The sequence below is a fragment of the Myxocyprinus asiaticus genome, chromosome 18 (assembly GCF_019703515.2).
Source record: "Myxocyprinus asiaticus isolate MX2 ecotype Aquarium Trade chromosome 18, UBuf_Myxa_2, whole genome shotgun sequence".
In the NCBI taxonomy this organism is placed as follows: Eukaryota; Metazoa; Chordata; class Actinopteri; order Cypriniformes; family Catostomidae; genus Myxocyprinus; species Myxocyprinus asiaticus.
Window position 1 is genome coordinate 26,424,793 of NC_059361.1, and position 26,362 is coordinate 26,451,154.

At 39.7% G+C, this 26,362-nt stretch overlaps 1 protein-coding gene across 1 annotated transcript; it reads left to right on the forward strand.

The window, feature by feature from the left end:
* The first annotated feature begins 1,446 nt into the window (after positions 1-1,446).
* LOC127455992 (uncharacterized) lies at positions 1,447-25,812 on the forward strand. Its single transcript, XM_051724245.1, has 4 exons — positions 1,447-3,216; positions 13,333-16,271; positions 17,201-17,237; positions 25,616-25,812. The coding sequence occupies exons 2-4, from the start codon at positions 13,370-13,372 to the stop codon at positions 25,665-25,667; spliced, it is 2,991 nt and encodes a 996-aa protein (XP_051580205.1). The 5' UTR covers positions 1,447-3,216; positions 13,333-13,369; the 3' UTR covers positions 25,668-25,812.
* Positions 25,813-26,362: the final 550 nt, after the last annotated feature.

Genomic DNA, 26,362 nt, shown 5'->3' on the forward strand with positions numbered 1-26,362 from the left:
GCAGTTTCTTTTATACGGCTTTGTAAATGGTCATGTGCAATAACACATAGCTGAGGTAAATGGATAACTGATGTGTCTTATTTATGCCTTCATGGTAATGAATTAAGGCATCTTATTGTCCTTCCAAGAAATGTTTACTTTAGCTTGTTTTTGCTTATCAAGGCCAAATTTTTAAGACTGTATGAAAACCAAGAACAATTTTAATAAAGTCTTATTGGCAATACATATTTGCCCTCAGGATGATATAATATAACTGGATGATACATTATCATAGTACAAGTATTGACAGTCATCCCTTCAGACTTTGCAAGGTCAGGGAGGCATTGCAACATATTGAGTGATGGCTGGTAAAGTCCCTTCCTCTTCAGTGGTAGGATTCAGTGAAGATGTCTAATTCTATGAATCAATTCATTTAAAAAAAGAACAGAAAAAAACATCTTTCTGAATGCTGGTGCGCCGTATTTGGCATCTTTGGACCATTTTTGATAGTTCACATACTCTTGCTAACATTGAAAGAATCAAAGAAAGTAGTATGTCCTGTTTAGTGAATGCTGTGTGTCAAAGACCACACATGCCTAAATATCTTTCACATAGCAATCTAATAATAGCATCTCAGAATGCACAAGTTGAACTTTATTAGGACCATAGAGTTCCTCATAAAGTGAGTGTTTATTTAAGTAAATGAGGTGCAAAGCAGACATCAACAGCAAATAGATAAGTAGAATAAAAGGTGTTAAAAGTATCACAACATTAAAATAGTTTCACACAGAGTGCACTCAAAGTGACACTGGCCGAGTTAGAGATGCTTTTGAACAATGAGTCACTTACATACAATGTCAAGTACTTCTAGATTCTCCCACCCGCATGTTGGCAGAATATAACAATAAAATGGATTATTTTAAACCCATGATACTGTCTTTTTCTTTGCAAGGTCAGTTTGTACTGTAAGGGATAAAATTGAAATGTGTTCACTTCTAGTAATCATCACATATATTTTCATAATTGATATTGTGAGTAAATATCTGTAACCTTATATTCTTGTAAGAATAAATGAGTTTTACATGTAAGCTGAGCAGAGAAGGGCTCTTTCCCTCTCTGCTCAATTCAGACTAAGGGGATTCTAAGTACTGAGAACAGGATATAGCAAGGAGGTTCTTTTCAAAATGACATATTTTGGGAAAATGTGACATTTAACCAAATATAGAATTGTTATTATTAAAGAATTACTGATTAATGCATGGGAAAGTGGTAAACGCCTTCTTTGCATGGTATAAACTGAGTGTCCTGAGAGAGAGATTTGAAAAGTACTCCAGCCACATTTCTTCTGTTTGAAAAGGGTTGTTTATTCATCTCTCATGGAAAATTCCAAGACAATACAATTTAACAAAAAAATGATCATTTAGTCTCTAATACAGACAGAAAAGGCATGTGCCACAGGTAATAAGTCAAAAGCAAAAGGAATGAAGAAAAACACATTCTTTTAAGATCATTAGAAGATAAATGTTCTCCAAGGGGTCATTTTGGTGTCTGACACTTTAACATTTTGGTATCAATTTCTTACATCATGATTTTCAGTTTTAGTTCTATATTCTGTTTTGGACAACATAATCTCTTGTCCTTCAATTTTGTCAGGGTTAGCAGGATGACTGGAAACATTTGTCTCAGGATAGATAAAAAGGGAAGTATTACATTCCTCTAGACAGACACGTGGAAAAATGCCAGTATTCAGTTGGGCATAAAATAAAATATGCTGTTAGATCACGTCTGAGTCAGATGAGGAACAAAAGACCAAGACCTGTTTGAAAGTGTTGTACCATTACCTTTATTCTACCACATTTCTCTGCAGTTTTCCTCATCTACTGAACATTGTCTACTGAATTAGAAGTTCACTTGTTTATTGAGCAAACACAATTCCTACAACTTAGATATGATATCATAAATGTGAAGAGGTTAGTGACTCATTAATAAGAGGCATATTCAGATCATGACTCAAGAGTAAATAAACTTTGTGTATAATGTACCAGTGAAAATAATGTGCCTTATTAATCTCGCAAGTACATCACATAAACCAAACATCAAGTGGTAGAACTGGATGGCATATACTGTACAAACAAACACAGGTGTTTCACTGGTTTCCCCCTTTCTCTAATCAAACATGTTTTCAATATTGGTTTAATTTTAAAGGGGTCCTCAATTTCACTTTCCACCTTGTTAGTCTGTTGTAATATCACTTTAACCAACAAAAGCCAGGTCCAAAATTGCATCATCTTCCAGGAAGTGACGGGAGTCCAGTTTGTCGAAGTAAATGGCTTCCTTTTTCATTCCTTCTGACACAAGCTGTTCATTTAGCCAAGCAACCATACTGAGTTAAGTTTTTTCCTTACATGAGTTCATCTTAAATGCAAAATTTTAAGTAGTACACCATCTGCTATTAAACATGTTTAATGATTTTGTTTAGTAAGTTCTAAAGGAAACCATAAATCTGCAGCTTGGCTTACACAATATTCCTCCACGTGTAACCAAATATACAACAATGTCCAAAAGTATGACACAACTTTAAAAATCTGGGATTGTTTTTTTTTTAATTTTTTTATTATTTTTTTACTTGGAAATAAACTTAAAGTTTGGGGATGATGAAAAAAAAAATGAAGAAATAAGATGAAATATTTAATATTCTGCACTATTGTTTTTATCACTATTCAAATGTACGCAAATTTGTGACACTGATCATGTTAATGTCAGATTTCCTTGCCTCTATTGAAGCACACAAGATGCTCTTTGGAACATTTCAAATCAAGCCAAATAAAACTCTTTTATGTAGACCTAATAATATTTTATTACTAAACTGCAACCATTTCAATTGATATGCTTATACTGTGAGCTAAATATGACAACGTACCTTTATTTTTGTTGTTGAAATCTCTCACAAAACACTCACACATGCTGCCCGCCTCTGTTCCGAAGCCACGCCTTTTTTATTTCTTGTCGCCTTTTGATTGGCTAAACGTCCGGCAACCGATGTACCTCGACTGTTAATCGAAAAAACCTTTTGCAAAATATGCTGTAGCTTTTCCGTGGAAGCATGCTTTCTGTTCTCCGGTAAAAATAAAACAAAAAATAAAACATTTCACCCGCTTCCAAACCATTTGGTTTATACTTTTGCATGTTTCAGTTGTCATGGATTGGTGGGGACGGATAGGAATTTCAGAGCGTGAGGTGAGTGTTGACGAATAAAAATGGCTTTGGAATGATTAAAAAGTAAACAAAATAACCTACAAACTTTAATTTTATGTTCCTTTGATCAGCGAACATCAGTTCATTGATAAAAGTTGACAAAATTGTATTTCTCACGGGTTTGTCATTGGACTAGGAGACCAAGTGAGATGAATTGCCGCTTGTCATTTATCTCATCTTACAGTCAGACGTTTTATGTAAAAACAAACAAATAGAAGTCTTTTAAAATGTATGTTGGATCACGATGACCCGTCTAAATGTCTCGCGCTCGGTGGTCTCGGCCGCTTTTTTTTTTTTAAACCAAATTTCACAAAAGTTTTTATTTTAACTAAATGTTGACGGAAGTTAACCAGAACACTTACAAAAAGCGTGTCCAAAATGGTCTCTCCTCTTAAAATGTATTTGCATGAATATATTTGCATGTCCGCCTCGCACCCACAATAGAGTGTTGTCCTCAATTTGACAGTGTGGAATAAAGATCAGTACGTTAAGCTGCTTTTTTGTCTTTTATCATTTTAAAGTATATATATATATATATATATATATATATATATATATATATATATATATATATATATATATATATATATATTTTTGTAAAGAAAGTAAAAAAAATAAAATAAATAAATTTAAAGTATTTTGTGTGTGTACGTATATATATATATATATATATATATATATATATATATATATATATATATATAATTTATTTATTTTATTATTTATTTTTTATTTGAAGCATTCTTTCCAAAAAAGAGACAATTGCTAAGTCTTTCATTTGCAATCATAGCTGGAAATTAAACATATATAATCCATGACAGTTGTATTTTTATACAACATATGCATCCAAGACTATCTCAAATAATTCTTACATCGACCAAACCTCATTGATGTCAAGCAGCTCGAAAACTACCTGGGGGACAAGTGAATTTACAACAGCAATGTTCAACACATCACAGAAAATGCTGTCAAAATTCAGCATGCTCTTATAATGCTTAAAAGTGCTGTATGCGTGGGTAGCAAACTAGGTTTTGACACACAGCCATAGTGTGCTGAAAGATGTTATGGGTTATTTCATCACTTTGAGGCCCCCGGGTGGCCTCACATGGGGACTGTCTCCAGCACTGAAATCCCAGTTTGACTGCCACTCTGAACCCACGTTACCCTCCTGTGAGCATCATTATGCTCTCATGGCTCCTAGGGGAGCAACACTGGGGGGAATGGTCAGAGATTCTTTTATACTGCTATATCAACCTCCACCGCTTTACCATAAGAGAGAGCATAACAGTCAACTTGGATCATGAGAGTCTTCTAAGCCAATCATATAATGGCTCTGACGAAAATGAACCGTATTCAGAGTGTTACAACAGCTAAAACAGCTATTGTATTGTAGTAATTTCAACACATAGTTCAGTCCAAAAGGATTGTTTAGTGTAAAACATGTGGAAGATTAACGGACAGGTGGTCAATTCGTTAAGTGATGAGCTGTTTCCCCACAGAAGCAGTTTATTCAGCGTACTGAAGCATCTCCTCCATAGACATCCATTAAAAAAGAATGGCCTCTGGTCTTCTCACCAGTGTACCGCTGTGTTTTGCTTAGTTTTGCTAACCTTGTAGGCTCTCCCTTGGTAGAGGGACTCTGGGAATGTTATAGCTACTATATGCTATATGTTGCCTATACAGGCAAGTATGAAAGGTCACAAGGTTTTCAAGTTTCAAGATGCATTATCCCAGTGGTTCTCAACAGTTTTTGGTTGTGCCCCCTTTGAAACAAACAAAAAAACTTTCATACTCTCCACCCCCACCCCATTTTTCAAGTTTAAAAAAGATATACTTTTAAAAGATTAACATCATTTTTTCCCAACTTAATGTCACAAAAAAAAAATTTCAATTTTTGCATAGAAGTTACACTCTTCATTGAAATCTTTTTTATTTTGAGTGAACGTCAAACTGTTCTATTATTTTCTGTATAATTTTTCTGTTACATAAATACATAAAACATATTAATAATGCCTATATACTTGTAAAACATCCAACAAAAATATAAGTGTTTTGTGCCCCAAAACAATTTCTGCCATAATTTACTCACTCTTCTAGTTAAAACGAGTATAACTTTTCTCATCCTTGAAACACAAGATTGAGGGGTTAGAGGATTGTCAAGTTCCAAAAGCACCATAAAAGTCGTCCATATCACTTGTGTGCTATAGGCTACTTAAATTCTTGTGAAAATGTCTTTTTTTACATAAGCGCAGTGTAGTGAGCGCACATGACACTTCATAAGTATAAAAACCTCAGGCCGTTGAGAGCTGTGCACACAGGACGTGGTGCAGCGCCAGGCGAAAGTATAAACAAGGCTTCAGGAGAAACAAAAATTGCACACATTGGTTCTTGCAAGTATTGTCATAAATTTTGTGAATGTGTAAAAGTAAAAAGAGATTTGCATGAGCGGTGGCATGCCTCATACTTTGAGAACCACTGCATTATCCTATTATTTCATATTGTTCAATATTTTACATTCACCAGATACAAAATATTAATAATAAAAATACTCATTATTACAATATTTAAATATTGTTTTAATTGTTTTAATATTAACCTTATTTAGTGAAATCTTATTTCCTCCAACCTTACTGAACTGAACTCATAGTGCACTCCACCTTTTGAACATTTGTGTATATTCACACCTAATTGACTTATCTGTGCAAAGCTGCAAAAAACTCTTGCACACAAAGGAAGTAAGGTGCACCCACTGCTGTGAAGTAGAAAGGTGTGCCTGCTTTTTTTTTTTTTTCATTTTATTGTGGTTACCGCTCACGCATTTCTTCCTAATGTATGGGGGAGCCTGTCACATGATACTTGTGGAAAGTGCATAAAGACGTGTAAAAATAGTTTGTTAGGAGGCGTATTTAAAAAAAAAAACACAGAAAGGAAGGTACTGCTTATTAAGATAATAACCCACAGAGCTGAAGCTAGGAGAATATACAGAATGTTTGTAAGTATAAATAGTTAATCGTTCAAATCAATGTGTAACTCTTTATTTCACTTAAAGCGATAGTTCACCCAAAAATGAAAATTCTAATCTGTTACTCAACCTCATCTTGTTCCAAACCAAACCTGTATGACTATCTTCTGTGGGAACACAAGAGTAGATTTAGTTAGGAGAATGTTACTGTATGTTTCCATTGGCTTGGGAGCTGTCACTTCGGGTGTGTTTGTAATATGTAAAGCGAATGTGTATTGTCTATCACAGTTTTCAGTAAAAAAGCAATAATATTATCTTATATATACACGATTACAGTTGGAAAGATGCTAGTTTAATTTCCGAATGCCTAAAGTATGCAAACAGTGTTGGTTTTACTCATGGATTAATCAATCATTGCTGAATATGAATAGTGAATTTCTTCGATCAGTTTAATGGCATTGGTTACTTAAAACTTTTGCCTACCCTGCCACAGTATTGCCACAATGTATGCATGCAATCACCATTTGAAGACTGAATTAGGCTAAACATAATGATGTGATTAAAGCACTGAATCCAGCAAGAACTCTAGCATTATCATCATACTCTGAGCAATTTATTAGGAACTCCTGTACACCTACGTATTCATGCGATTATCTAATCAGCCAATCATGTGGCAGCAGTGCAGTGCATAAAATCATGCAGATACATAACAGGAGCTTCAGTTAATGTTCACATCAACCATCAGAATGGGGGAAAAATATGATCTCAGTGATTTGGACCGTGGCATGATTGATGGTGCCAGATGGGCTGGTTTGAGTATTTATATAACTGCTGATCTCCTGGGATTTTCACACAGAACAGTCTCTAGAGTTTACTCAGAATGGTGCCTAAAACAATAAACATCCAGTCAGCAGCAGTTCTGCGGACGGAAATACCTTGTTGATGAGAGAGGTCAACAAAGAATGGCCAGACTGGTTTGAGCTAACAGAAAGTATACGGTAACTCAGTTTTCCATTAATTACCTAGACTGTGGTGGCCCACCACATTTTCATAATGAACCAAAAATAATTTTACACTTCTCATAATAACATAAAAGATCTCTAACTTTGTGTTATGTGCCATTGCTTCAGCAAAGCATCTCTCACTCCCAGTCAGTCAGCACTGACTGACTGACCACCTGCACGCGCATGCTCGCACACGCACTGGAACTAATTATCGTCTCGGTTACGTACATAACCTCGGTTCCCTGAGATAAAGGGAACAAGACATTATGTAGCTACGCATATGGAGAGTGCCTTCTTACATGACCTAGTTGAAACCTCTCTACAATAATGCTAATATTCTAATATTGGCTATGGTGTTTGAGCCCCACTTGTTTTGGTGTGAAACTGTCCGCTATAAAAACAGGTGCACAAACACCATTTCCTCAGAATTTCTGACAGAGAACAAGGAGCGCATCGCTCGTGCCTCAAAAACTTGTAGTCTGGCTAGTGTTCGCAATGTCTCCTTCCCTTCGTCTCAGGGAACCAAGGTTACGTACGTGACCGAGATGTTCCCTTACGACTCAGTACACTTGACCTTGCATAGCTACCCATATGGGGAACAGAATCGCATCCCATCACGCCACACTACACGACATTACTTCCCAGAGAGGAAACATGGCGCTGCAGTCTTGTGGAACCACGACCGACATGAGTATGCCGCAGTGAGTGATCCTCGTGTTGGCCAGGAGGAGAGCACTCATAACGAATATATGAACTATAGTCATATAGTGTGAATTAACTCCTGAACCCAGTCGGTAAGGGAGTTTATTTATAATGAAAGTGCATGTGACTTTATGGTAAATTATAACGGCCTGAATGCAGGCGGTTGTGCAAATGATGGGGAGCCCATACTTAAAGGGAAGGGCATAAGTATATATATATATATATATATATATATATATATATATATATATATTTGGCCAATGAATAGCAAGTGCTCTGAACAGAGAGGCAAAACATATGTCTTGTAAGGACACACCATTCGTCCATGACCATGAGGAGGCCATGCCTCTAGTTGAGTGTGCTTTAACACCAATTGGGCAAGTCTTGCCCTGCGACTCATAAGCCAGGGTAATAACATACACTTTGAGTGTTGACAGGGTGAGTCCTGCGTTAATCGCTCTTGAAGAAATAATAGAATTTCATGTATGGGGCAGTTTACTGGGTCCTTGCCATTTAAGAGACACCAATCAGTGAACACCTTCCATTTTAGTGCGTAGAGGCGTCTCGTGGACTGTGCTCTGGCCGGTAAAGTGGTGTTCATGACTGAACACGTCAGTTCTGGCATGTGTAGTGCACCCCGTTCAGGGGCCATGTGTAGTGCGCCCTGTTCAGGGGCCACACATGCAGGTTCCACAGCTGGGGCTGGGGATGCCAGATTGTGCCTTGCGCCTGAGAGAGAAAATATGTGAATAAGACATACTGGAGGAAACGCATATTTGCCTTTCGCCGGCCATCTGTGTGCCATTGTGTCCGTTCCCAGCGGGGCTTGGAACTTCGAATACTAGAGGGGATAGTGGGCATTCTCCACTGAGGCAAATGGATTGATTTTTGCTTTGCCAAATATTTCCCAAATCCTCAATACAGTTTGATTTCTGCTTTGCCGTATATTTCCCAAATCCTCAGTACAGTTTGATTTCTGCTTTGCCGTATATTTCCCAAATCCTCAGTACAGTTTGAGGAAGAAGTCTCCTGAATTCCGCCTTGGCGATTTATATATGCCATTTATATATTGTACATGTGATAATATCTGTTTCTGAGTAATCATATTGAATGGCCGCTTTATGAGTGCGTGATTTAAATGTCTCAGATCCAGGATCGGCCGAAGTCAGCCGTCTTACTTTGGAACAAGAAAATAATGGCTGTAAAACCCTTTTTGTGCTTGACAGTTTGGCACAATCTCTATTGCGTTTTTCACGATGAGATTGTGTATTTCGGCTCGTAACACTGGCGCGTCTTCGGACGAAACTGTGTAAGAGTATAACCATGTTCGATCGTTTTTTGCACCCATTCTGAAATACCCATTAGGGCTCCCCATGCATCCGCGTAATGGGCAAATTGGTTTGCTCACTGTATATGATGCGACACTCACTATAGGAGAGCGGTTGTGCATAATGTGTGTGCTTTGAAGAGGAAAATGGCTCTTTTTTTGAGAATGTGTGAGCATCTCGTGCATTTGCAATGAATGCTGTATTCTTTTTTGCACTTAATGCATTTTTTATTGCTTTTATTTGAGTGCAAGACACAGAAACAACATTTTGAACAATACTGTGCATAACAATATTCCTTTCCTGACAAACAGAAGTGGGGAGATGGGGAACAGTGTTTGTGTCTCCAATCGAGCCTTTTTTAGATCAGACCCAGAGGGAACCACAGGCTCTGCTTTCCGCTTCAAAGGGTTGTGCCTGTCAGGAGCACTTTTGCTGCGTGTGCTGATATGCAGGTGGTGGTGAGGCAGCAGGTATGGGGCTTTTAGTTGGGCGCTGGCTCGAAACAGAGCGAGGGCGAACCGGCTGTGATATACTCCGTTTGGGCGTAAAGTGTCTCATAGCCTGTGACTGCTGCTGAGTCGTGATGTAACGCTCAGCAACTTTATTCACAGAGCTGGAGCATCCAATAGAGTGGCTTTTTCCTTATCACTCATTTCTGTGAGGGTCAGCCATATATGTCGATCCAGAACTGCCAAGTTGCCCATGGACTTGCCGATGGCCTTTCGTGGCATGCAGCGCTAAGTCTGTAGCAGTGTGGAGCTCTTTGAATGTCTCTGGATCGAAGCCGTTCTTGTCCATTTGCCTGATGAGCTTGGCTTGAAATACATAGAGCACCGCCATTGCGGCAAGACTGTTCAGGTTCATTTGGGGGAGACCACTCAAGGTGAAGCTCTTCGACCACCCTTGTAAGGACGTGGAGCATCTCCCTGTTTGTGGCGCGTGCACGTTCATCTCCCTTGCTGGGGGAGGGGTGGCAGCATCATCGACTAATCACTCGCTTGATGCAGCGAGAGTCATGACTTAGTCATTTTCATCCCCAGCGTCAGAACCGCTGCACGAGACGAAGCCTCCCGCTCTTTCAGAAGGCTAGAGCTCGTCTCGCACATAGTGTATCGGAAAACATGCGCTTCGTAGAGATTGAGGGGCTCGTGGGGCGTATGCCGCCACAAGGACCACCTCAAAGTCGTGCCTCCTTGTGTGAATCCTCAGGTAGCATAGAAGATGCAGGTGGGAGAGCATGTGAGGCTGAATCGTCCCTCAGAACGAGGGTGATTCACGAGCGAAGCGTCTTGAGACTCATGCCCTCACAGTGAGGACAGTCTGTCTCCATGGCTGATCTGACGGTGGGATGTGTCTCTCGCACATCTTTAAAAAGACTCGAACATGTATGTGACTCTTTTAGATATATAAATATATAAATTAATATATATTTATATTTATATCATACGATATACAATACACAATATACAGTTGGTTTGTAAGGATACACAAACCCTGCCGAAGGGCTGCGGGGAATCAGGATGCTGAGGCCCATTCACCAGCAAAGCGTCAAGCGGCGAGGCGGTGTGATGTTCGCCGGAGCACTGCAGGGGAGCGGAAAGTCTTCCCGTGAAGATTCCGCCCGCTGACTTGTGTATATCGATGGCGAAGGTAGAGGGCTTCTAGACAAGAGATGATCGCTGTCTTGAAGGAAGAAATTCTGAGGAAATGGTGTTCGTGCACCTGTTTTTATAGCAGACAGTTTCGTGCCAAAACAGGCAGAGCTCAAACACCATAGCCAGTATTAGAATATTAGCGTTATTGTAGAGAGGTTTCAACTAGGTCATGTAAGAAGGCACTCCCCATATGCTTAGCTATGCAATGTCAAGTGTACTGAGTTGTAAGGGAACTAACGTTAACGTTATTACCAGCAGCTTAACGCTTATCCTGGACAAATGGATTTTTGAAGGGGAAAGTGAAAGATAATTTTTCTTGCCCGACCGGACAAGCAGACTGATTAAAACGTCAATAACAAAAACAACCAGCTATATTTGTGATAGCCTAGGCCTGTGTCACTTATTAGAAAGTTAATATTCTTATTCTGCTGTTGAAAGTAATGAAGAGCACGTCATTTTATAATTCGCTAGTGATCCAGTAACAGCTGCGCCCTGTTTGATTGACAGGCAGTGCATGCGTGTGTTTTCCGAATATGCTCGTGCTAATGCGCGCCTGAACGGACAAATACATTTAAAAATTCTGCCAAAATGCCCGTCTTGGTGAGGTATTCATGCAATAGAGAGTGATGTCTAAATTGAATGTATACAGCGGAGAAAAGGCAGATTTGTATTAAAATGTCGGACTTAAGTATAAATGTAAGCTAATAGACCTGCTGCTGTCTAAGAAAACGAGAAAACACTCACTGTTCTTGACTGAGTAACTTTAGTAGCTTTAAAAAGTATTAATGTATTATAATCATACACTGAAGACCAGTAGTAGTTTTATGTTGCATTTTATTCTAAATGTTTACTTGAATACTTGATAGCCTACTGCTGTTAAAAACTTTTAAAGCTGTTAAAAAAGCACAGAATTTTCTTAATTTGTATTTATGTTCTATTATTTTAATCTATTTCTATTCATTGCTGTTTTTTATTGTTATTTTATTACTGACTGTTTACTAGTCTTGAATAATTACTTAAGAATATTCTTCCATAATTAACATATTAGTTAGTGTTATTATTTGGTTTTGAAGCTGGTATTGAGAATCGTCAAATTTCACTACAGACTACTGAAATTTTGGTATTGTGATAATGTATAGCCTTTATTGTACATGGTAGATCTTGCTGCAATAACATGATGAAAAAGTAGACCGCATTCCATAGAACTATGAGCACTCGTGGCGATGGAGACTTTTCTTTATTTGACTATCATATATGACATAAAATAATTATCATATGACAACATCTTCTCCCCTACCCAGTGCAGTTTGCATTTCTGTCGCAGAGAATTGAGTTGATTGCATAGGTACACTATTAGGTTGGGCAACGGTCATAATTTTAGTAAAATATACGACATGTTTTTGACATGTTACTTGAGCATGTAACTTAAATGTCCTTTTTTCTCTCTGGACATGTAACTTTTTTACTCGGACAAGTGAATGACCAATTTACTTGTCCGGAGGACAAGCACATGACAATGCTTAATGTCGAGCCCTGGCTGAAATGTATGCTCTCGTTGATTTTGTGTTTTGACCATTTGTGAACTGCGTTAAACTCCGTCTCGTTTATGCTTTGTGGGTGTGACTTTTTTGCTGTGTAATCACCATTCATATCTATACAACCAATGTGTTTATGATTAAATTAATACTAGAGCACAAAATTATTTACAAGAGCACAAATTTCTTCATAATTTTGCTCTCAAAGTGCACCAGATTCATGCATTTAACTTTAAAATGTAAAAAAAATTATTATGGGGAGCATGCCCCTGGACCCTCCTAGAGAGTCAGAGATCCATCCACAATAGTCTCACAAAATCCTGTGGGAAACACTGACTCAGATGACTGCTCTGTAAAATTGCAATTAGCAGAATAGCATCTCAGAATGCACAACATGTCGAAACTTGAGGCGGATGGGCTACAACAGCAGAAGACCATGTATGCACTTTATTAGGACCGTAGTGTTCGTAATAAAGAGCTCAGTGTGTGTATTTTGAAGCACTTATGACAGACGTTACTGCTTCAATTTCAAAGTGATTGGCTGCCGCCCACCATTTTCTGCTTCTCACATTTCTAAAATTTTCACACCCTCAATGCTTGCTCTGCTCTGCTGTCAATCCCACAATCCCCATGCGAGCGTGGTGCTCGATTCTCATAGGAATGAATTGAAAACACCCACTTAGCTCAACTCAAAATGTGCCAGTGGACACATACCGTTAGCCTCAGACACCATTCACTTCAATTGTACGGAAAAAAGATGCTGACCGAGGTTAACATTCTGCCTAACATCTCTGTTTGTGTTCCTTGTAAGAATTTTTTGGGGGTGAAGGATCCCGTTAAAATTAAGAAACAAAACCATCAGATCCTAACTTAAAAGCTAATGTTTATATTTCTTCTTATTTCCTTGTGTAGCTATGATTAAGCTGGGTCAAGCCACAGCTGGAAGTCCATGATGAGCAATAAGCAGATACGGAGCTTCATCGACCCTCTAGTTCAAAGAAAGATGGAAGGAACCATGGGGACAGTAGTCAGTGCAGGACACCCCAAAGCAGACAGCCTACCCCACTATTCCCACAACGAAGCTCTACCAATCAGCAGGACCTACTTCTCTTACTCTCTCAGTGGACAAGATGCCCTTGACTTTCCCTCTTCATGGGGCCCTTCTAAGACCTGCGTAAGAAATAGATTGAGCCCAGGGATTCACTCATCTGCCATTTACAGGCCTGAAAATATGTCTTTTCCTGTGGATGGTGGCCACTCTGCTGTACCGCAAGAGTTAGCAACAAAGCAAAGGTTGGCCTATTATGCCAGTAGTCCTAGACAACACAGCCCCAGAGCTGCTGGAGTCATCTCTCCAGTGGCTGTTCCCAAGGGTCACATTGGAGGGTCAGGCATATCCTCTACAGCTACAGAAAACTGTGTTGGGTTGGCTATTCCAAGACCCGTGTATGGTCATAGCCCCTGCTGCGCTGAGCGTGGATGTACTGCAAGCCATAACTATGTCATGGAACATGGGCCACAAAGGATGTCTCCTCGCATGTATGAAGATGAATGGGCTGCACATTTCAGTCATCTGGCTTACCTGCATAAACAGGGCCAAGAGGCTTTGGCACAGCAGAGGGTGTTGCATTTGGAACATGGTGTGGAGGGAGTACCTTTAAAGGATGGAAACACAGAGGGTTACCAAGGGATCAGATCAGATGGGCCCAGGAGGTCACTTCCTGTAATGGAACCACATCATAGAAGCTATACCTATAACACTACATATCCATTCATTCGTTCCACATCAGAGTACAGCCAGCATACCCCAATTCCCTCACAAATATACAAGGGTCTCCCCCCTGCCTATGACCCGGGGACATTAACACACCGTGGTGTTCCTTTCAAGGTATATCAGGATCGTTCTCGCGTTTCTAAATACACACAGATGCCTCCATGTCCCATCGTCTATTACCCTCAGAATGGCACTGAGGCTTACCGAGCTGATACCGATTTTATTACAGACAAGCAGGCTCAGCATGGTCACATGGGTGAGATTCATTCTCCACAGCCTGATTTGAACAATATGTCAAATTCCTGCTCTGCTGTCCCCCCATGTCATCCACTGATCACGAACTTTCCCACTTATCCATATGGAGTGCATTTAAATAGTAACCCAGCATCCCTGCATGAGAGGCCACATCCACCTTTCCCCATGCATCAGTCAGAGCGACCTCTTGATTTCTCTATACGAAGGATGCAGACACCTGACTCCCCTCGGGAGCTTTGTAGACAGTCTGGAACTTCTGGGGCTTTCCAACCCACACTGGCCCACTACAGATATCTCAATAACACTGCTGCTGAGAGGCCTAGCCGTGAGCTCTCAGAGATGGCTGGAACTGGCTCACTTGTAGATGGTGGCAAAGAATTTGGCAACATTCCCAAGTCTCATGGGCATTGTGTAGCAGATTCACCCAACAGTGATTCATTATCTAAAAGACACCGAGGGGAATGTGGAATCAGTAGTGAAATTGACATACCTAGGAAAAAACAAAATACTGATACAACCCATGAGCAGCCAGATGAGCCTCAGTCACCATCCTTCCCACCAATGCCAGTTATTAATAAAGTTTTTAGCTTGGCTCCGTATAAAATCTATTTTGAAGCTACAGGCATGTTGTCTCCACCAGGTGACTCAAAAAGTCCAAAGCCACAGCCTGAAGATACACAGCTTAAACAAGAGCCAGAAATTCAAAACAGTGATGTAGAACCAAATTCAGGTGAAAATAAGCTCAGCTTGAAACAAGAAGCTCAAACGTCACCAGCTAACAGTAATGGTCCAGTTGAAATTCCAGAGACTGTGACGATCAAAAAAGAAAAACTGGATCCAGATGAATCTGAAATGAAAGTGAGCATCACTGAGGAGGTGAATCATCAGGGTCATCATTCTGTGGTCAAAGAAGAGCAAGGGAAGTTGAACTCAAGTATGTCTGGCTCTGTGCCTTGTCATATTGTGATAAAGAGTAACTCTGAAGAAGAAAGCTATCCACCCTTAGTTAAAAAGCCAGAATCTCCAGCCCCATGCAAGACAGATCAAGTTGTGAAGGAGAATGTGGAATCTGTTCCAGTTCATTTGCTGCCCTCAAAACCTCCATTGGCACCTTCGTTTACCAAATTCTCTCTCAGTAAAATCTCCCCTCATTGCCTAAAATTGTCCAATTGTAAGATAGTCATCCCTGAGGTCCTGAAAGCTCCAGAAACCCAATCTGTCAAGATTCCTCAGTCTCCTGTGGAGGCAAAGCCTATCATAAGTAGCAGCAAACATGCCCATCATCAGTTTATGGAGCTTCACCAGTCCCTCTGTAGACTCTTATACCGCTGTGTTACTCATACTCCATGTCAAGAGCTTAAGGACTGGTTATCCAAACAGGACCTTAGAGAATCAGTCTCTCATCCAAGCAAAACTCAGAGAATCTCTGGCCTCCAAGGGTCCAAAATGAGGGAGATATGGCTGAAAGGTGAAGATGTGGTGATGGCTCTTCAAAAGGTTGTCAGCCAGCTACAGAAGTACATTGAAAGCCGCGAATGTCCCTTTCCCCATGTCATGAGGGCAGGCGCGGTGTTCATTCCCATGTTGGTGGTGAAAGAGGTGCTGTTTCCTCAGGTTCAGGGCACATTCATAGACCAGGTCCTCCAGGAGCATCGGGTGGAACTACGGCCCACCACTCTCTCAGAGGAGAGGCAACTGACTCAACTCCACCGGAAGGCATTTTCTTCTAAACTCAGGAGGCTTCTGTCCCTTAAACATCTTCCAGATATCTACCCTGATGTTGTCAACCTTCTCTACCATGCCAGTGTCTGCAAGTTCCTTGGTGAGTTTTGGATAGTTGACCTCTGTTATCGACTTAAGACCTCCTTGATTATGTATAATGTAAAGATACTGGAGGGGTTACAGTTGACTAATGATATTAAGTATTGAACTGCAATGTGAGAGAATGCCAGACCTTTTTTTCTTATGTAACTACAATTCTAAGTGTTTAATATGACTGCGCAAAATCTCATTTAATAAAGATTTGCATACCTCTAGTTTCAATTAAATTTTTACTTCTCAATGATTTTATCACCCATTTTAAAAAAAATTGAATTTAGTACTAAGGTGATGGTGGAACTGTTTTCTCTGTGGCTTGAAACATATTGTGGAATACTCAATTGTAGAAAGTTCTTAATTATCAGATTAGAGGTCTGCATTTTTATGGTTATGTAGACTAACAGGTTTCTCTAATATAAGCAGGGCAGAAGACATTTGTTTAAAACGTATTTATTTTCTAGGTTTCATTTGATGATTTGAGGAAATTTAGGACATTTCATTAATGCTCTATAGACACAATAATGATTCATGACTGTAACTGAAACTTTGTTAGCATTTTACTTGCCTTAAATTTCAGTTCCACATTTCTAAAGTATGCAGAGCTGTTGGGTTGCTTTGTCTCTTTGATGTTTGTCCTGTATACTCTTATATTCAGGTTGTGGCCTTGTTCATAGTTCCATAGTTATACAGTTGTACAAACTAATAATAATGAAAACTTTGCACAAACCTTGTTTAATTTTGAACAGTCTGTCACTTGAATTATTTTCATGTAGTTTAATTATTTGTATAGCTTTTTATCTTAGGATCAGCCATATGTAGTGCTTACCTGTAGTGACATCTCTTTTAATATTATTATTTTTTTTGTTGACATTTTTATTTTAAATAATACTTTTGGCATGCTTATTTTGATTTGATACACATTTGTTTTTTCAGATTCCACTGCTACAGATGGTGTCCATATATTGCCCAGGTACCTTCCTAATTACTTTGTCCCAAAAACCTTTTATCTTTCTGATCACTTAAAATGCCAAACTTTGTGTTCATAGTAAATCTATTGACATTTGCAGAGAGGCTTTCTATGTCTTCTAACTGCTCTTGCAGTCACAGTGTCTTTACTGATACAGTTTTATTGCAGGTGTTTATTAATCAAATATAATTTGGAGCGGAACAGTGCTATTCAGTTTCTGATGCATTGCATACATCTCGGCCTGGGAAATGAAGTTAGCATTAATTTGGAGGAATGCAGGGTGGGGGCTGGAAAGGCTTGCTATATACACTGTCATAACATTTCTCACTCACTGTTTTAGATCTTGTCTTATTAGGCCCTTAGCATCTCAGTTATCATTTATAATAGGAGATTTGTTTAATCACCCAAATAGTTTTTCGTACATTTCAGTGCATATTCAGCTCAAATTCAGAAAAATAGAATTAGTTCATAGGAAGTCTAACCTACGAAAATTATATAATTGTTTTTTTTTTGGGAGGTTCACTGGATCATGCCCCTTCTTGCATCAGGCATCCTAATCCTACTGCATTTTGATTTCTCAGTGCTTCCAGTCTATCTCTTTCTGCAGTGTGCTAATGCTTTTAGCTCTCATTTTTGACACCTTTTACAATGTTTTCTTTTTCAGTATGCTGTTGCACCTAATGGCTTGCTGTTCTTATTTGCAGTGTTGGGAAATATTGTTTCTAAAGCCCTAGGTATACTTCCAATTTGACGTGAACACTCTGCATACAGTCAAACGCGAGCCTGTCAAAGTATGCTCCATATAACTGTGCGCAGACTCGAGGTATACAAATGCAGGTATCTCCTGACCTCCTCAAACGCTCTCTTGACTTGCACAGCCACTGTTGTTGTTTTTACCTTCATCTCCTGATGTTTAGCAGCGATTACATCTTCTAGCGCTTCTTCCTAACAGCAATGGCTCAAAATGTAAGTGTTGCCACATTGTGGACCCACTAATGCTAGTAGCAATGTTATGCAACTCACATGTGCATTCTGCGTGTTCAAAGTTGGCGGTTAGAAAAATCGGGCTGCGCTCATTCAGTGCTCGCACACTCTGCTAATGATGAGATTTGTGTTCATGTCGGAGCGAAGCATTCTTTGGGCTTAAGAGTAACTTATAACATATACTGCATGGTTCCCATTAAAGTAACTATATATATTACATTGTTACATATAGTAGTATAGTAAGTAGGAATGTACACAAATAATCATTAAATATTCGACTAGTAAAAATACTACTCGAGTATTGCAGTTTGATTTTCCTTTGTGCCTTTGCCTGCTGTGGGCGTCATTAAAACTGCTTCTCTCACCTAAATCTTGCCGTTAGTTCTCTCAAAAAGAAAGTTCTGCCGTTAATTAGTGATTGTATTCCTTCAGAAGACTTGGAAAGTATGTTTCTATGTTTGAGTGCAAATGTGTTTTTTGTTTTTTCATTTTTGAATCTAGATCTTGTTTATGCATAGTGTTAATTTTTTCATAAGAAAAACAGGTTCAAAAGTTGAAGGTTTTATTTTTTTTTTACGTGTTAAGAGTATTCGACTACAAAATTACTCAAAATGCCCATCCCTTATCTTAAGTGTTGCTTTTGAGTTTGTTTACCAGATATCAGTTGTATTTTATGGATGCGCTTGTCATGTTCTCTTAAAGAGAACATGAACAGGAGAGTCACGTGATGCCATGCGAGATTCGGAAGTGTGAACGGCGAGCTTTGCGCACTTTGCTGGTTTTAATACTTTTTATGTCATAAACCGGTGAGATTCTATATACCCTGATTCTTAACTGTCCTAGGAAGACAATATGTCAAAGAATTCAAAATCCTCGGGCTCTGGAGACATTAAAAGACACTTACATGCAAAAGCTGAAGCCCCTCCAGAGGCCTCGAGCCTGGGACTCAATTTGGACGGTGTGGTGGAAAAAGATTCAGTGTCAACTGTCGAACATGACGGCAATGCTGACGAAAGTCGTTGCAGACCTGGAGGATCTTGCTGTAATATGTCGATCGATCACTGCCATGGAGACGAAATTCACTGAGTTGGTTACAAGAGTGTCGGATGTTGAGAAGCAGATTGATTATCTGGAGTTATCTGAGAGGGAATTAGCTGCTAATCCGCTAGCGACCAATGTGGACTTGGAACGTGTTTGGGAAAAGTTGCAAGACCTTGAGAATCGTAACCAGTGAAACAACATCCGAATTGTTGGAATCCCTGAGAGAGCAGAGGGTCAGAATATGGTGGAATTTCTGGACGAGCTCTTTCCGAGTCTGCTCGACATAACAGGCCATAAACTGGAAATCGAGCGAGCTCACAGGGTTCTGGCTCGGAGATCCACTGAGGGAGACAGGCCCCGATCAATTCTGGCCAAATTTCTGAGATCATCCGATAAAGATCTCATGTTATGCAAGACGAGGAGCAAAGGAAGTCTTTCTTGGAAGAACCACAACATTTTCATGTTCCCAGACTTTGCGAATTCAACGAGAGAAACCTGATCGATTCAAGGAATGCAAGAATCTCTTACATCAACGGAAGGTCACGTTTGCACTGATTTTCCCAGCTAAATTGAGAATAGATACTAAGGATGGCCGCAAAATATTTACTTGACCCTAACAAGCATTGTCCTTCATAAAGTCAGTGGAATGAGTAATTGTGTGGCGCTCACTTTTCAGCCAAGTGGACCTGACTCACTGAACATTCACTTGACTGTTCGAGGAAACTGGGCGCCTTTTTTTTTCTTTTGTGTTGGTTCCGCCTAGCGGCTGGAGTTTATTTTGTGTAGTAACACTCCTTCGGGACAGTTTGTGGATTAATCTGCACGTTCTTTGTGCTTGTGCCTCCTATTGGCTGGAGTTTGTTTTGTGGAGTATTTTTTGCAGGACTAGGTCATCTGCTGCACTCAAGAGCCGGCTCACTGAACATTTGTTTGACTGTCCGAGGAAACTGAACGGCTTTTCTTTCTTTCTTTTTTGCTGGTTCCGCTAGAGGCTGGAGTTTGTTTTGTGGAGGAACACTCCTTCGGGACAGTTATGCGGATGAATCTACACGTTCTTTGTGTTTATTCTGCCTATTGGCTGGAGTTTGTTGTATAGATTTTTTTCTGTTATGTAATTCTGTCTCACAAAATTTGTATAGAAACACCTTGGACTTCAGCAATCCGACGACAGAGTTGTCGCGGGGGCTCTCGTAGGTGTACATGGACTGTTTGAGTTTAGAGGGATGTCTGTTTGTTTGGTTGGTTCTGGGGGAAGTTCGAAGTTTGATTATTGCATTAATGTTGGAATGTGGTCTTTATAATTTTGACACACAGTCCATTTTTTCTAATATATAAAAATGTAAAATGTTTGTATGAGTGGATTGTCTCTCTCCATGTTGAATGTGAATGGGTTGAGGCAAAGTAGGAAGGTTATTTCTTTTTTAAACAGAAATAAATATGATATAGTGTTTCTTCAAGAAACGCATCCTTCCCCGCATGAAGCTGAAAAATTTGGGAAGATATGAGGTGGGCATGTTTTCTTTAGTGCTGGCACAAATAAGAGCAGGGGAGTTATTACATTGATAAGTAAACATCTACAATTCAAATGGCTCAAACAGAGTAAAGATAAATTAGGAAGAGTCATTATAGTTTTAGCAGAAATTCAGGGGCAAAGGTTGATATTTGTCTAATATTTATGCACCTAACGCTGATGATCAGGGCTTTTTTATAGATCTTGAAGGGATGTTGCAAGCTGCTGGCACCCCTCATGATATAATATTGGGTGGAGACTTTAATTTATTGATGGACTCAGTCCTTGATCATAGTGAAGCAAAAGTGTGCAAGCCCCCTAGAGCAACACTGACGCTTCTCAGGATGTGTGAAAATCTTGGTCTTACAAATAACTGGAGACTTCTGAACCCATCTGGTAGGGACTATACATTCTTTTCATCAGTCCATAAGATTTATTCTAGAATATATATATATATATATATATATATATATCTAAGTCCCTCATTTCATCTGTTGTTGATTGCTCAATTGGAAACATCTTAGTCTCAGATCACGCCCAGGTGTGTTTAGAGGTGTTGCCACGTATGGAGAAAAAGAAATCATATAGTTGACGCTTTAATGTATACCTTTTGCAAAATCCTGATTTCCAACATCTGTTAAAGGCTGAAATCCATGTTTATATGAAGACCAACTGTTCCTCAGTATCCTCTGTGGGCGTGGCTTGGGAGCCATTTAAGGTGGTTCTTAGGGGTCGGATCATACAGTATGCCGCATTCATCAAAAAATCCAAAGCACAAGAACTCGTGGAGTTGGAAGGGAATATTAAAAGTGCAGAGGCAGAGCTGAAGCGCCAAATGTTGCCTGATGGCCTCAGAGAATTGACCCGATTGAAATACAGATATAATACTATTTTGTCACGGAAGGTGGAGTTTTGGTTATTCAGGGCAAGACAGTCATACTTTGAGATGGGGGACAAAGCAGGGAAGCTTTTGGTTAGACATTTAAAGCAGAGAGGGTCTTTTTCTACCATTTCCTCAGTGAAATCTGCTGGTGGTGATATTTTTATTATGGAACCTTTAGAACTCCCTAAACTGACGACTGAGCAAAAAAATTCTCTTGATTCTGAGATAACCTTGGAGAAGCTTGGCGAGGTATTTAAGGCAAGGTTCTGGGGCCAGATGGATTTGCTGCTGAGTTTTTTAGATCTTATGCTGCAGAACTGGCTCCACTTTTGCTAGAAATTTATACGGAATCATTAAAGAATGGAAAGCTTCCGCCAACCATGACATAAGCCCGGATCTGTCTGATTCTTAGACAAAGATCCAAGCGAGTGTAAGAGTTACCATCCAATTTCCCTGATCCAGCTAGACATTAAAATATTGTCAAAAATGTTGGCTAATCGATTAAGTAAAGTTATGACATCTCTTATAGATATAGATCAGGTGGGGTTTATTCGGGGCCCCAGCTCTTCTGATAACATTAAGCGTTTCATCAGTATCATGTGGTCAGTGGTGAATGATCAGACTCCAGTCGTTGCCATCTCACTTGATGCCGAAAAGGCGTTTGATATGGTAGAATGGGATTATCTTTTTAAGATTTTGGAAAAGTACAGGTTTGGGAGTACGTTATAGACACCCGGTAGCGGCAGTACAAACAAATTGATTAATTTCAGATTATTTTACTCTGGACGGGGGCACCCAGCAGGGTTGCCCTCTTTCCCCATTATTGTTCCGTCTTGCCCTGGAACCATTAGCAGGGTTGTGGCGGGAGGTGTGGCGCATAAGCTTCTGCTTTACACTGATGATATTCTATTATTCGTCTCCCACCCTTCTAGATCTATGCCTTGCCTCCACAGAATTATTTATTCCTTTTCTAAGTTCTCGGGATACAAAGTTAATTGGTCTAAATCCAAAGCTTTGGCTCTGACAGCATACTGCCCGATAATGGCTTTTCAGCCGGGCGTCTTCCAGTAGCCCAAACAGGGCATTAAGTATTTGGGCATTTTATTCCCAGCAAATTTGTGTGATTTAGTTCCCTTCAATAAAAAGGTTTTCAAGCGATGTGGGCAGGTGGGCTTCATTACCTTTATCGATGATTGGGAAGGTTAATGTTATTAAAATGAATTGTATTCCAAAATTCAACTACCTGCTACAGTCTCTCCCTATAGATGTCCCCCTGTCTTATTTCAAGCAATTTGATAGCATAGCGAAGTCCTTCATTTGGAATGGGAAACATCCCAGATTACATTTCAGTAAACTGCATAGGCCGATTGACAAAGATGGGCTAGGCCTACCCAAGATTTTGTTTAATTATTATTCGTTCAGTCTCAGACATTTGGCTCAGTGATCACTTCCACCTTAGAGAGCCCTTCCCTGGATTTGTATTGAAAAGGAAGTTCTTGCCCCTATTTCTTGCCCCTATTTCTATCGAACTACCTGGAGAAGTTAAGTTACACCCCATTATCTCGCATTTGCTCTTGATATGGACAAAAGATTGTTTAATTTTGATATTTATTTAAATTTTGCCTTGAGCTTGTGGCCAAATTATGTATTAATAAGTCCCCTTTCTGCTGGTCAAAGTGGATTGTGAGGGAGGTTAATACACTCGGTGACCTATATGAGAGTGGAGTGTTGAGATCCTTTGAAAATTTGGTTCAACATTTTGGGATCCCCAGATCTCAGTTTTTTAGGTATTTACAGCTGCGCCACTTGCTCTGTACTATTTTTGGGAGTAGCATACACCCCCCTAAAGCAGCAATACTCTGGGAGTGGTGACTACTGCTTTTGGAAAAGGTCATGAGGCATCAGTGTATTACTCCCTGCTAATTCAGAGTCTGGGGGACGGAGCTTCAACTTCTCTCAAGAGATTATGGGAGAAAGATTTAAACTTGGTATTGGAGGAGGGAGAATGGGCTAGGATTCTAAAAAACGTCAAGTCTGCATCTAGAGACGCAAGGGTGCACCTTATGCAATTCAAGATTTTACATCGATTCTTTTGGACATCCTCTAGATTGTATAGGCTTGGTCTTAAAGTCACACCCACCTGCTGGCGATGCCAGTCAGAGGATGGAGACATAACCCATGTCTTTTGGGGGTGTGTTAAGATCCAGGAGTTTCAGAGTTTTGTGTGTGATGTATTGGGCACTCGGGTATCATTTTGCCCCAGACTCTGTATTTTGGGCTATGGGGCAGTCATAAAGAGTTGGGTCCTAACCAGTGTCATGATCGCCAGACAGATACTTTTAAGGGGATGGAGGTTGGCTGGAGTGCCCTCATTTCAGGAGTGGTGCTTGGAGATGGGGAGGGTGGTGGCCTTTGAAGAAGGATCATTTAGAAGACTGGGAAAGTTTAACTTGTTTGTGGAGAAATGGGGCAGATATCTGTCTTTTCTGGATGTGTGATTATTATATTTTGTGTGTGTGTGTGTGTCTGTAATCATGTATGATCACTGGGATGTTGTTGGGGGCCAGGATGGGGTTGGGGATTGGGAGGGGGAGGGTTAATAGTGGGGGTTAATTGTTGATTCTGTGTATATATGTTTTGTTTTTCTATGTTCAATATGTGAATCAATAAAAATCGTTAATCTGAAAGAGAACATGAACATGGCTTTAACAAATCTGCATTCAGAAACAGCTAGATTGAGAGCAATGGAATGGAAGTTTTTTTTACTTGACACACTCTCTTGAAAACTAAACACGAGACCAGACTGAGAAAAGGTCTCCCAATCAAAAGAAGTCTTCTAACAAACGTCTTATATGAGTTTTATACCAGTTCAGGCAAGATCTTACCACATCCAACTAATTCCCTGATTGGTTAAATTTACCACATTTACACATTATGTCATATTGAATATATGACCTACAATATGTTCTTGCCGATGACACAGATGTTTGGATAAAAAAAATAAATAAAAACTACAATTCTCTAGCTTGAAGCTTTGACTGTTAATCAAGGTTGTTAAACAGGTCTAGAACCATCCCTTTGATATCAATGCAACTAAACTGATAGAAAACAAAAAACCAGGGCAAAGATCACAAATGGAAGTAATTAAAAAAATGATTTTGTTTCTTCCTTATATTCCCTCCTTTGATTATTACCTCAAGATAATTCCATTGAAGCGTACAAAGTTTCTCAGGTAAACATTCTTAAATAATGCTGGGATAACACTGAATATCACATTTTGTTCATGTCAGCTTGAGTATATGCTGTCATTAAAGCTGAAGGAGGATATACCAAACTATTAAGAAACATTGACATTCATGTTAAAGGTGCTGTAATACATTTCTTTTATTTATTTTTATGGAAAGTATGCAAAAAATGCTCCTACTCCCTTAAAAATATTAATGAAATAAGTGTCGTGAGATATCTCACTGGTCTCTGATAACTCTAGACTCTGTAAACAGCAAACAAAAATGTGTCTGTGGTCAGTGACGCTTTAGCCTGTCAATAATTTTGGGCATTCTCATAAAATTGTAGTTGCAGCGAATTACTGAAGCTTAAAGCCAATTTTATACCATGCTGCTTATAACAGTTGTCAGTTGAGGGTGCTATTTTGCTGCTGTTGATTTTGACAACAGTTTCTGCTCAATATCTGTCTCAATAAAGCTCATTTGATATATTTTGAGTGCACAGTTTAGGAAAGGGGGGGCGTGGCTAATCCAATGGCTTAGCTTGTGGAAATTCTAGAATGGCTAAAATCTCTTACAGCACCTTTAATTGTTAATAGACATTGGCACTTCTTGTCAAAAAGGTTGCCAACCCCTGGCCTTGTTTCTTATGTATAATGATAATAATAAATAACTCTATCATTGTAGTGTTCAGTCAAGAACTGCTGATACTAAATTCTGATTCGGTTTCTTTCTACAGAGGCAGAAACCAGCTTAACGTTCAAGAGAGTGAGCACGGAGAGCTCAGATGACTCTAGCAGTTGTATAAATGGCTCTGAAGGATCTTCAGGACCACTTACACCAGAAACCACTACACATGTGGAGAAGCTTGAAAAGAGATATTGCCCGAAGAAAAAGAAAGGCAGGGTAAAGATTTCCTCTAAGAGGACATTTTTAGCTGATTCCAGTTCATCACAAGAGGAGGACTCCACCGAGGAACCAGAGAGATGGAGGATTGTCAATTCCTGCGAGACACAAGAATGGGAAGTACCTCCTGTAGCTTGCAATGAGAGAAAAGCACATGTGGAGGTAAATATTGAAGATGAAACCCAGGAAGAGCTTGATAACTCTTCCTGGGGCCGACCGTTGACCTCTGAAGACCTCTCCTCAGAGAGCAGTGATGAAGAGATGGAGAGCACTTCTTCGCTGTCCTATCAAAGTCACAGGTCCAGCACCGCAGAATCTCAGGGTTTGTCTAAGGGACCTTCCAGCATCGTCCTCAAGCTGAGGAAGGTCTTCTACGATGAGGGCCACAGGGGCAGAGATACTCATTACCAGAAGGTCACAGATTCTTTAGAGACTCGGGGAGATTTGCCTAGTAATGACAGATTCAGAAGCGTTGACGGCGGCCTTTACAGGAAAAAGAAGCACAAATCATCCAGGCACACAGACAGGAAGTTCTCCTCACACCTGCCCAGTTCATTCTCTCAAAACTGTCGCTACCTCT

Excerpts from the sequence above, each read along its gene's own strand:
- LOC127455992 (XM_051724245.1), top strand. The coding sequence starts at position 13,370 with ATGATGAGCAATAAGCAGATACGGAGCTTCATCGACCCTCTAGTTCAA. Across the intron at positions 16,272-17,200 it reads CAGTGTCTGCAAGTTCCTTG|ATTCCACTGCTACAGATGGT; the intron begins GTGAGTTTTGGA and ends TTGTTTTTTCAG. Across the intron at positions 17,238-25,615 it reads GGTGTCCATATATTGCCCAG|AGGCAGAAACCAGCTTAACG; the intron begins GTACCTTCCTAA and ends TTCTTTCTACAG.